Source organism: Trichosurus vulpecula, chromosome 1 (genome assembly GCF_011100635.1).
Source record: "Trichosurus vulpecula isolate mTriVul1 chromosome 1, mTriVul1.pri, whole genome shotgun sequence".
Classification (NCBI taxonomy): domain Eukaryota; kingdom Metazoa; phylum Chordata; class Mammalia; order Diprotodontia; family Phalangeridae; genus Trichosurus; species Trichosurus vulpecula.
Window position 1 is genome coordinate 58,664,931 of NC_050573.1, and position 12,880 is coordinate 58,677,810.

Sequence of the window (12,880 nt, forward strand, 5' to 3'; positions counted from 1 at the left end):
TTTTCAATTAATCAAACTAGCAACATAGTTATGACTATCATTTTGTTATAAATATGTGATTTGCAAAGTATTTTTAATCAAGAAATGTTTCCCTATTTCATGATTTTTGTGTTGTAAAAATTGTAATAATATCTGAATAAAATATAAGCGTAAGTAAATTATTCATGTAGATTGTTTTATGAAAAGTATGGGGGGTATGATTTTTTTATTAAGAGAGGAGTGTAATTACATAAAGTTTGGAAACAACCAAACAAGAGGATCTTTAAGGTCCCTTCCAGGCAGGGGTACAATGAAGCTAGCTCTAACCAGGTCCTAGGAGCTGAATATTAACTGTTCAGTGTGAGCTTTTAAGCCTCGGAAATTAGCAAATGCTACAAATAGTGATATATTTATTGTTCTGTTGGTTGTCTAGACCAGGCCTTCACAACCTGGGGCCCAAAGGTGGCTTAGGACCCTTGTGCAGCTTTCACCTCAAGGATTTTGGGTTGCCCTTGAAAACTGTAAAGGACCGTGCGCTGCAGGTTGTACAATCCTGGTCTAGACTTAAGACAGTGATGGAGAAAATGTTAAGAATGTAGATTAAACTCAAAAATGTGCTGTGGGGTTCATTTCCCCCCTCCCCCCAAGAACTGGTTGTTAAACAGGTGTGTTGATCACATCCCTGCTTCCTGGCTTAACTTTTAGGAATTTTAGAGTGCTGGACCTGGAATAAGAAAGCCCTGGGTTTTAACCTTTCCTTAGATATTTACTGTGTGATCCTAGGTAAGTCATTAACTTTTCTGGAGAGTTTTTACTTCTAAAAGGAGGAAATCCTTCCGGCTCTAAATCTATGCTTCTATGAAATACGTGGGTCAACATTTTCTTTTTAAGCAAATATACTGCACGGGGCTTGGCATTAGGAGTTTGAATACAAACATCTTCCTGAGTTCAAATCAGGTTTCAGACACTTCCAGACCCCGGGCGAGTCACTTAATCCCGTTTGCCTCAGTTTCCTCATCTATAAAATGAACAGGAGAAGGAAATGGCAAACTGTTCTAGCATCTTTGCCAAAAAAAACCCAAATGGGGTCACAAAGAGTCGGACATGACTGAAATGACTGAACAGCAACAGCAAATTTTTTTATGATCTGTGATTTCATAAGTGAATTCTCCATGTTGAAAATTCATTCACTTTATGATTTAGTTCTTAGATCAATCCTGAGAAATACTCTGAGGCACATAGAGGCATATAGTGACTTGCCCAGGCTCATAGTTGGTCAGTCAGTAAACATTTATTAAGCACCTACTATGTGCCAGGTACTGTGGTAAGCTCTGAGGATACAAAGAAAAAGAAAGGTAAAAGGCAGATCTCGAGGAGCTCATAATCTAATGGAGAAGACAATATGCAAACAACTGTGTACAAATAAAGTACATAAAGGATAAATTGGAGGTGGTCACAGTGGGAAGGCAGTAAGATTAAGGAGGCCTGGGGAAGGCTCTTTGTAAAAGGTGGGACTTTAGCTGAGACATGAAGGAATCAGGGAAGCCAGGAGGTAGAGATGAGGAGGGGGAGAATTCCAGTCATGGGGGGCAGGCAGCAGAAAGATGGAATGTCTTATTTGAGAAACTGCAAAAAGGCCAGGGTCATTGGATGGAAGAGTACATGGGGGGAGGGATGTAGGAAGAATGGGCAGGTGTTCTGAAGGGCTTGGAAAACCAGAGGATTTTACTTTTCATCCTAGACCTCAGTTTCAAGGGAATCACTTGAGTTGGTTGAGTAGGGAGTGATATGGTCAGACCCTCACTTTAGGAAGATCACTTTGACAACTAAGTGGAGGATAGACTGGCCTGGGGAGAGGCTTGTTCCAGGTCAACTCACCAGCAAACTGTCGTAACAGTCGAGGTATTGGGTGATGAGAACCTGCACGCAAGGGCAAAGAAGAGAAGTGGGTATATTCTAGAGGTGTTCAAAAGTGAAATGGACAGGCCTTGGTATCAGATTGGAATGGGGAAGGGAGGGTGGGGGGCAGCGAGCTCTAGTGAAGAGTTGAAGATGACACCTACGCTGGGAGTCTGAGAAACTGGGAAATTGTTGGTACTCTTGCTTACGATAGGGGCATCTGGGGGAATGGTTTTGGGGGAAAGGTAGAGTTCAGTTCTGGACGTGTTGAGTTTAAGATGTCTGTGGGTCTAATAGCCTTTTGGGGATTTGAGACTGCAGGTCAGCAGAGATTTTAGGCCTGGGTAAAGACATCTGAAAATCATCAGCATGGACATGTTAAGTGAATCCATAGGTCAGTGATGGGACTTGAACTCAGATCTTCCTGACTGCAAATCCAGAATAGTAACCATTGATTGCCTTAAGCTTGCTCCTCATTTTACAGATGATGATGTTTAGATTGTATCATGAATCAGTTTAAATTCCCTAGACAGAGATAGAAGGGTACATTGAGATCTTCCAACGCGATCAACAGCAACTGCCGGAGTTTCTATGATTTTTATAATCTCTCCCCCCCTGCCTGGTATGGGTCGATTTCAGTACAGATGCATCTTAATAGGGCCACTGTGGCATAAACAGCCTCGAGGAGGACTCTAGGGATAGATGTTTGGAGCCTGGCTTATTGAAAGGTTTTCCTGGGACACAGAGCCTGACACTAGCTTCCTGGTCTACCGTTGCATTCTTGAGGATGGCTGCTTAAAATAGATGGCCTCAGACTGGCCCTGTTATGTAATCCTGCTTCTCTCTGCTTGGCTAATGGACACTACCATAGAGCTGCTGCCTTAAGGCCTTCGGGAAATTCCTTGGGCTCAGCCAGACTGGCCGAACAGATGCTGGGCACTCAGCCTGCGTAGTGTAGGTAGCAAAGGCTTTGGCCCTCCGTGCAGCAGAATTAGGACCATGGGTAGAAACAGAGCCCTAGGTAGAAATTTTTGTGCTAGAGACAAGTTCCAAAAACCTCCCTAAAGACAGAGCATGAAACATGCTGTCATTTGGGTCGGGGCTGGGAGGATAGTATGGTAGGGAGGTAGGCAGAGTTTCTGGGATATTTGGGTTATGGTTGCAGTCGGTGAGTCAAGACTGATGAGCCAGGTGGATTAGGGGATGGAGTTTTCCCAGCCACTCATATCATAATTTTCCTATAACTAAAGATTCTTACTACTAGGTGCCCTTTGGTTATTTCCACACTAACAAAGGACTGTTTATCATTGAGCCAAAGCCCTGATCATACTGCCTTAGGCATGGTTCTAGGAAGAATTGAATGTGATGGAAAACTTGACTAAATATGTATAGAGAAGGGTCCTAACAATTAGAGATGTTCAATCATGGAACCGGTTGCCTCATTAGGTAGTGAGTTCCCATAGATGTGTTTAAGTTATAGGTTTGATGGCCCTGTTGGGGATGTTTACTGGGGACTTTTCCATGGGGTAGGCCAGTGGACTAGAGGGTCTTTCAAGGTCATGAAGAGATGACATCATGGTGTACACTAGATCTGGAGAACTTGGAGCTTGAAACTCTTCTCTGACCTTGGGTAGGATGCATCTCATTTCTGGGCCTCAGGCTTCTGAACAGTAAAATGATGGGGTTCTACCAGATGGTCTTTATGATCTTCTACCAACTGTAAATCCTATGATCCCTTTTTATCTTTTAAGATTCCCATAGCAGGATTTGCTGAATGAGAGGCCGGAGGCTTAGATAAGCAAATAATAAATAATATCCTGCATCAGGGCCAGTCATATGCAAAATTATGAAGTAAATGAATTTTTCCAGTTTCCCTGTTCTGACCTGTCCAAATCCCCTTCCCCGAAATATACAAACCAGATTAAAATATTCAGCATTTGGCACATAAAAGACCCCTAAAATGTTTAAGTGAAGGAATAAGAAATCATAAGATCTAGCCTCATTCCATCAATTGAATTAAATTTAATATTTTTTTAAGTATCAAGTAAGGGAATGAGAACAGAAAAACCGTACTTCCCCCATTTTACCAATGGGGAAACTGAGTTCCAGTTCATTCCAACTCACCGAGCCAGTTATCAATCAGCTCCGAGATTAGAAACCAAGTTTCCTGCCTGCCAAGCCAGTATTTTTCCCCATTACACTACAGTGCCTCCAATGTGAGTCACCTATCTTTGACCTTATCTGGTTCCTCAGACACAAAATCTGACAAAACCTTTGGTAAAACCCTCCAAATGCTGCTCTGCTCCTCTTCCACCAAGGGGGAAGATAAGGCAGGCAGACTGAGTTTCCTCCACCCCCAATAGCTTGGATGGGATTGGTGCAGGGGGTGGGGAGCAGTCAGGAAGGAATAAAGTTTCTGATGGGTACCCTAAGATTGCATCTTCCTCTGAAATGCTTCTCCCCCGCAGGGATCCAGGAAGCACATGGCAGGGGGTGCCATCTGCATCCTCAATCCGGGCTACTGATTTTCTCACTCTGCCTGGGTATGCCAACTCACTAGCTCTGAGCCCCCTGCTAAATCCACCTGCCCGGTGAAAGACATAAACCCTAGGACCACTGGGGCTCGGATCTCGTCCCTTTGAGACCTTGGACAAGTCACTTCCCCTCTGACGGCCTCAGTTTCCCCATTTGTAAAAAGAGGATCGCTAAAGCCTTTTCCAAGTCCCAGCAGGGGCGAGTGTGTCTAAGCTTTCATCCCCGCCCCCATCTTTCGCTAGCAGCCGAGGCGGAGGAGCAGCTCAGCGGCTCGTGCAGGCATCCCCGAAGCTGGCCGCGGGAGGGGAGGGGGGAGGGCAGCTGAGGACAGGAAGGGAGAGCCTGAGGGGGCGGGGGAGGAGAGCTCGGCGGAGGGAGGGCGGGCCCTCCGGGGCCGTGCGTGCCGCTCGGCCCCGCCCCCTCGCGTCGGAGGCGTGGTTTCGCCCAGCCCCTGGCTCATTGTGCTCGCCTCACGCCGGCCCAAGATGGCGGCGGCGCTGGAGACCCGGGGGCTGTAACCACAAAAGAGCCAGCGAGCCAGCTAGGGAGGGAGCGAGGGAGGGTGGGAGAGACAGAGCCTGCGGCCCCGCTGCCGCCGCCGCCTCCGCCGGTCGTGACTCCCGGGCCTCCGCCTCCCCCTGCCCCCGCAGCCGCCGCTAGCGCCCCTCCTCCCTCGTTGCCCGCCCGCCCCCAGCCGCCCTCCCTCGGCCAACCGTCCCCGCGGTCGCCCTCCCGCCCGCCCGCCGGCCCCGCTGCGCCCGCCCAGCGCCCGCGCCCACTAGTATGGTGCAGCGGCGGCCGCGCTCGCGATCATGGGTGAGAAGCTGGAACTGAGGCTCAAGTCGCCTGTGGGAGCCGAGCCCGCCGTGTACCCGTGGCCCCTGCCGGTCTATGTGAGTATCCGCGCCCCGGCCCCGCTGCCCTGCGTGTCAGTGTGCGAGTGTCCCTCGGCCGACCCCGCGGGGCCGCGAGGGTGCCCGCGTCCGGACGCGTGTCTCCCAGACCCCGGGCTGCCCCCTCCCCATGCGTCTGTCTCCCTCACCCCTCTTGGCGTCCTCAGACCCCCGGGCTCGGGGCTGCCCCTTGGATTTCTCCGAGCCCCCCACCCCGGCTCCGGACCACCCCCTGCTCCCCAAACTTAGAGGCTCCTGACAAGCCCCTGCCGTGGGCTCCCCGGCTCGTGCCTCGCAGCGAGCCTCCCTCCCCTCAGCCCCCCGCCCTTTGCTCCCAAACTCCCCTCGTCCCCCTCCTCAAATTTCCAGGCTTCTGCCAAGCCCCATGCTTGGGCTACCATCCCCACGCCCTTGAGCACCTTCTCTTCAGCGCCCCCCCCCCCCCCAGCCCCCTACTCCAACAAAACTTCTGGCCGTAGCACTAGGCTCACGGTATCACTCTCAGAAGCCTCCCTAAACCTCTTCAATTCAATTGAATCAATCAATCCGGAAACATTTATTAAGTGCCTACTGTATGCCAGGTGCTAAGTCAATCTTCTTGGTTGACCTCTTTTAGGTCTCACTCTTTTAATTGCTCGTTCACCGCCTCCCCCTTCCCCCCCCCCCCCCAAACCCCTTTGAATTCTTTACATTTCCCTCCTGAATTCTTCTCCCGCAAACCCTTAGGTTCCCGGTGAGCCCTTTATGGGGTTACCACCCTTTTGCCCCTTTGGATTTTTCCTTACTCCATACATGTTTCTCCACACCGTTGGCTGTATCTCTGAACCCCTTTTCCTCCTAAGCCCTCCCTTGCTCTGTTTACCTGCTTCTGGTTCCCCCCCCCGCCCAATTCCCTAGATACTCAGCGGTTTCTGCCTTGTCCCAGGCAAGGCTCCCCCCTCCCCCCCATTCTCCCCTCGCACGTCTTCCACGCCCAGAACATTTACCACCCACCCACCCCTTCCCTTCCCTTCCCTTCCCTTCCCGGTCCAGAATAACCCACACTAATTCCAAACTCCCCTTCCACAACGCTCCAGTTTAATCTAGGCAGGTCTGTCTCAGCCTAGCCTCTGCCCACTCTCCTCCTGCCCCGTTTTTGTTGGTGGGGTTACTTGGATCTTTGGCTAGTCCTCCCTGCGGTATATAATGAGGGTGGAGGTGGGTGGCAGTGACTGAGGGCACCACACTCTTCTCATCAATTACACGGAGTACCCAGGAACCTAGGCAGCCTGTGAAATTGGACAGTTGAAGTTATTTTTATAATTTTCCCCCCTGGTTTTCAGCTCCTCCTCTCTTCCCCCTCCCCTTTAGTCATGTGGGCATGATTCTTTTTTAAAAAAGAAAAATGCAGAAGCAAAGGGGAATTTGGTTTCTAAAATGGCTCATCAGTCTTGACAGTTAAGCAAAGGGTTGGGGAGGAGGAGGGAAAGAAGTCTGACTAATGAAAGGGGGAAAAGTTTAAAAAAAATTTTTTTCCCCTCGAAGAGCTTAGAATTTTCCACAGCTGAAATGTTGGTTTGTGAAACTTTCTAAGATGATGCGTTTGTGTCTGGAGGTCAGTCTTCAGAGTAGGTTGGTTCATGGGGGCAGTCGGTCCATCAGTGTACACCTCTACAAGTGTCTTTCTCCTGCCCCCATTCTCTTGGGAAATAGAACAGTGTTTGTGCATGAGGCTTCCCCCCCCCCCCATGTCTGTTCTACCTACGTGTTTTAACATTTATCATATAGGATCTCAATTTTATCTTCAACTTGAGTGGATTTAAGATGGTCCTTGTTTTTAATCTGTTGTATTATAGCTTACAAGCACCTCAGATTATTCTGTAGGGTAAACAGCCTTTCTCCCCTCATTTTGTTTTTTTAATTTTAGAATGGATTTGTGTTGTCTTCTTATGAATTGTAGGACCTGTTTAATGCCCTCTCCCACCCCATGCCAGCATCTGTGTTTAAACTAGAACTGCTCACCAAATGGGAATTTACAAATGGCTCACACACTTGATACAAATGTTGGTACAACACTCCTCTAGACCCCTCAGGATGGAAATATTTCGTTATTTTTCTTACTCTACAGGCTGAATTGAGTGTTTCATAGAAAGTAAAATAGCAACAAATGAATTACCTATTTTGGTGACATTTTACTTTGAAACTTTTGTTGGGGGTAGGGGGTGCAGATGGCTGGTAGAATCAAACATACTGGAGCTTGATCTAAGAAAATCCCTGTTGGGCCATTCCTCTTTGGGAATTGAAGATACATTTATGTATGTATGTGAAATATTGGACATCTTGCTTTGGGGTCATGTAGAAATGGCTAATTCTTGGCTCAGGGTTCTTGGGTACCTAATTCTGTGCAACTCTGGTTTCCCAAAGCCCAGCCTATGCTAGGGCTTTCTATTTTTGGTCGTCCTGTTTCCAGAGAGATGTTTAGCCTTCCAGCACTCAAGCAGTTAATGTGGCTTTTCCTGTAGGGCAGCTCTGGGTGTGTTTGGGTCTGTGTATACAGTATAGACAGAGGGGGAGGGGAAATCTTTCAGTTGACAGTATAATAAGAAAAGCTTTTTTAACCTTGTCACCTAATCTTACTAGATTATAGACAAATGTTTCCTGGGAAATAGTACTGGTTGCATTCAGGTGCATACTAATTGTGGATAATTGCCTTTTTAAAAAGACAAAATAGGTGGTATTTTTAAACATGTTAAGAGATTTTCATGCCATTCTTTGTTTGCATTTCGCTTTGAGAGTTTTTTCCTGGGGGAGGGGGATGTCTATTTGTAAATTTAAGAAACATCCTGTTATTTGGATGAATTTGCCTTGCTGGGTTGCATTTTTACAAAAATGAAATGTCATCTTGGAGACAGTGGCATATTTTCTTTCCAGCAGCTTGGTTGAAGAGACCATATGCCTTTTTTTATGTTTGAGGGAGAAAAGGGTATTTGCACCTTAACTGGTGCAATCGATGGCACTGTGGCTTCCTGGGTTAGGAATTCCTGTTTCAACATTGCAGTCCCCTGTCTTTCCAATGTTGGGCTGTTCTGAACTACAGACTTTTTCCCTCGCTGGCCCAGGCTTCATTTGGCAGGAGTGGGGTACGTGTGTGTTGCCGTCCTTGCAGAGCTGTTTGACGTCAGCAGAACATTTCTTAGTTTCACTGCACATTTCACTTTGGGTTCCTGGGTGGTAGGAGGACACAGAAGTTCAGGAGACCGTATTTAACAAGCCTTAATCCAGAGTGGCACCTTTTACATTTTTTTAGGCTTGCCTATTCCATTTTGGGTAACCGCTTTTGAGGACTGAAACATTTTCAAAGGAAAATGAGTGATCTTTCTCTTATAGAAAAATGTATTTTGTGAATACTAATCTCATTCTTATTTTCTGAGTACCAAGTTGAAGAAAAGGAGTGATTCTTGAAATGTTATGGAATTACTCATTTGAATTAAAGTTGAAGTGATTTAGCATATTTTAGGATTATTTTTAGGAGCAAACAAAACATGGTTCTCCATATTTTGGATTTAGGCATAGCTTTGCTGCTAATTCGTGTGGCAAATTAGTAACTGTAGGCAAGTCATTTCTGGGACTCAGTTTCCTCATGTCTGTAGTCAGAGGACTCCAAGATTCTTCCTTTTCTCATTCCAAACTCTGAACGGATTACTCCATAGAAATGAAAGTTTCAGTTAATAGGAAATAAATACAAAAAAGCTTTTCTCACATTAAGTGGATAGTCAAATTTCATCAACAGTTTACGTTGCTATTCTTCAGGCTGTTGCATCCTTTTTTTTTTTTTTTTAAGCAGTGTTAGGGCTGCATCCAAGATAGGAACCTATTTAAATGGATTGAAAATAACTTTCTGTTTAGCTGACATACATATGCTTATCGGGACTTGGAAAGAACCTAAGAAGATGATGTGAAACATATATTTCCCTTCAAGACTAATTAAGGCAGTGGGAGGGGATGCAAGGGTGTTTCAGATGTAGCCTCCCACTGGCTTATATACAAAACTGAAAGTATGACTTTTTTCCCCCGCCTTCTGCTTCCTTCAAAGGGAAAGGCCATGATTTTCTAATGAATACATGGGGAGCAGTTGTGTTCTTACCGTGCTGTGTTGAATAGAGCATGGTGAGTAATCTCTCCCTGTGACTCAGAAAATATTTTCTGATGCTGACCTCCATTTTTATGAGTGCCCTTCTTAATCAGAGCTCAAATGGGTTTACTCTTACTGAAGTACAAATTAACTCTTTGACTTCCTTTGGTGGACAATAATAAGTTTAAAGAAGGAAAACTAAATCGTGAAAATTGGGGTTTAGAAGTTGGTGTCACAAATAGAATTAAAGCTTTTCTCGGTATCCATATCACATGCCCCAAATATAGTGCTTCCAAGGACCAGATGATAAAATTCTGTGTTAATCAACCAATAAACGTTTATTAAGCAGTTGGAGATTGGAGGTCTGAAAGAGAGTTTGGGACAGGATAAGTAGGTTTGAGAATCATTAACATAGAAATGGTAATTAAATCCTTGGGAGCTGCTGTGTTGAGAATAATAACTCAGTTGAATGCAGTAAGGCAGGTTCAGTGGGAAGAGAACACCGGCCCTGGATTTTAGTCCCTTTCCTGCCCCTGTATTGTAATGTGACCTTTAGCTAAGTCTCTCTAGACTTGGATTTCCTCATTTTAAGAACAAATGGGCATTGGACTAGGTCAGCACTAACTTTCAGTCTGTCTACCTACTGAACAGGTTCCTGCCTTCATCCTTTTTCTTAAGACATAATTATCCAGTTCTTCTCCTTTTAAGGTATGTCTAGCTCTCTCTAGTTTTGAAAGCCAAACAAACCACTACTTGTCTCCACCCCTGCTTTATCTGATGCTTTTTTTTTCTCATTCATAGCTAACCTGCCTGAAAGGTGTAATCTATACTTTCCCTCCCCACCAGGATTTTTGAGTTGGGAAGGACTTTAATGGTCATCTTGTCCAGTTCATACCTGGAAAAGAATCCTCACTGGGTGTCAAGAAGTGGACATCCAGCCTGTGCCTGAATGCCTCCAGTGAGCAGAAACTGACTCCCACCCTGGTCTGTCTATTCCATCTTTGGAAACGTTTAAGTAGTACGGAGCCTAAATTGACTTTCTTGCAACTTATACTCATTGTCTTTGTTTCTGTGCCCCTCGGGGCAAGTCAAACCCTTCCTTAGGAAAGACTTTAGCCCTTCATCTCTTCTTCATACGAAACGTGCCCTGGTGGTTCACATTACTCTCGTGATGGTGGTCTCTGGGCCTTTCCCTTCCTGGTTACCTCTCCAGGTTATCATCATCTCTTTTACACTGTGGCAGGGGCCGAGTGAGAGGGACTGTCGCTTCCTCATTGCTGGCAGCAGGGCCCCTTTTGTAAATTGCATTTACTTATTTGGCTGCTATGTCATCTCATACTGCCTCAGCACATGGGTTTTGCAGTCTGCTAAAGCCCCAGAGCTATTGGACAAAGTGCTGTCTAACCAGGCCTCACTCAGAAACTGCTCCTGCCAGAGTGACCAGTGGCTTCCTGTTAGTGCTATCTCTTTTAATTTTTCTGTACCTCTTTGAAGCCTTTGTCGCTAAAGGCTCCTGGGTTTTTAAAAATAGATACCCCTTTTGACCTCTTCTGAGACATCATCTACTTCAGTTTGTCCTGAGAAGCCCTTCTTGCCTTCCCCATTCAGCGTGCTGTGTTTTTGATTCTATGTTTGTCTTTTCCTGCCATCTCTGAAGTCCTGTCTGCTTACTTACGTGGTACATATAGTTTGTTATCTCTAAGTGAATGAAACCCAGATTGTCACTTCTAGCTTTGTCTGTAGTGCATCTTGTCAACTCCTTAACACAAGACTTGCCTAAAAATGAACTCAGCTTATTGTAGCTTATTGAGAAGAGGGATGACGTGGCTAGACATGCTTTAGGAAAACCACTTTGGCAGTTGCATGTAGATAATTGGAAAGGCTGACCAACTTGAGACTGGGAGACCAGTTAGAAGGCAGGTGACAGGTGAGGAGGCCTTTGAGTGAGAGAAGGGGATAGACCAGACATGTGTCGAAGATAGAAATGATAGACTTTCACAACGGATTGGCTAAGTGGTGTGAGAATGAGGAATCAGATGAGGTATATGTGTGGGGTACTTGGAAGTTGGGGAGAAAGGCGGATTTTGTTTTGACCCTTTCATTTTAACAAGTACAGGGTTCTGTGCTGGATGCTAGAAATATGTGAATCAGTATGAATAGTACCTTCCCTCAAGGAGTTGGCTTCTAGGAGGCTTACTATACATGTATGTACCCAGAAGTAGTATAATTGGAGGTAGAAGGCAATAGAGGTAAAGGAGACATTTAGACAAAAGGCTCTGAGGGAAAAATGAAGCTGAGGGATTAAAGAAGGGTTATTATGGGATAGATGGCGCCTAAGTGGAACTTTGAAGTAAGAGGATTTTGATAGAGATGGGAAAAGTTTTTGAGGCTTTAACAGTCTGCCAGAATATGCAGGGGTCAGGTGGTAGCTGGGAGCCCAGTTGGGCAGAAATGCAGAGGCATGAGAAATTAGGACGAAAAGGTCAGCTGGAGCAAGGTTGTGCGGGAGTTGTATAGAGCCACACAAGGTTTCTGAAGGAGGAGTGATATGACCAGACCTATTTGGGAAAATGTATCTAGGATGGAGAGGAGAAGGCCGAAGACTTAAGGGAGTGAATTTTGGAAGAGAGGCAGGGTAGAACTAAGAAAGAACCTTTTGAATCAATCAGCAGGCATTTGTTAAGCATTTCCTATGTGCCAGGCATTGTGTTAAGTCTCATCCCTAAGGATGTTTGAGAAGTAGAAATTTACTTTTCTTAGAATAAGCTATTTTCTTTCGTCTTAGAGGAATTTAAATGATTCATTTTTGTTATTTTTTGTTGGACTTCCACAAACTATGTACTAAAAATTAAATTTTAATTTGGTGAATAGAGTGCACACTTTGGACTTGAACCACTCAATTACAAGCCATCCTCAGACACTTAATAGCTGTCAAACCCTGGGGTAGGTCAACCCCTCTAGCCTCAATTTCTTTATCTGCAAAATTGGAATGTTTATAGTATTTACCATAGAACCTTGTGAAAACCAAATTTAATAACTATTTAAAGTGCTTTGTATACCTTAAAATAGTATATAAATATCTTCTAGAAATTTGAACTAAATTAGGTCATACTTTAACAAATTTTATGGGACACTTGGAAAATTTCTAAAAATATTTTAGAAATACTTGTGCAAAGAAATGACAAATAATGACACAGTGCCAAAGTTGTTGTTGATCCATTGCATCAACCAGCATTTGGAAAGTCTTTTAAAGGTGTTCTGCTTTATATAGTCATCATCTAAGGCAGGGCTGTCCAAAATGCCTGCATGAGGCCTGCCTGCAAGCATAGAAATTTACATAAATGCTTTCATTGAAATGGAAAATCAAAATATATTGTCTGTTTTTTCAATAAAAACCTAAGGTTGCACAGCCCTGATCTAAGGTGTTCTGCTCATTTCACTTTGCATCAGTTTATGGGAAACT

The 12,880-nt window shown here is 45.1% G+C and overlaps 1 protein-coding gene across 1 annotated transcript in view; it reads left to right on the forward strand.

Moving 5' to 3' along the window:
• Window positions 1-6,882: 6,882 nt before the first annotated feature.
• Window positions 6,883-12,880, forward strand: part of DOT1L (DOT1 like histone lysine methyltransferase) — a 111,357-nt gene continuing 105,359 nt past the window's right edge. The window contains exon 1 of the mRNA XM_036769475.1: window positions 6,883-6,900. Within this exon, the coding sequence (XP_036625370.1) occupies window positions 6,883-6,900 (18 nt within the window). The remainder of the gene's footprint in view (window positions 6,901-12,880) is intronic.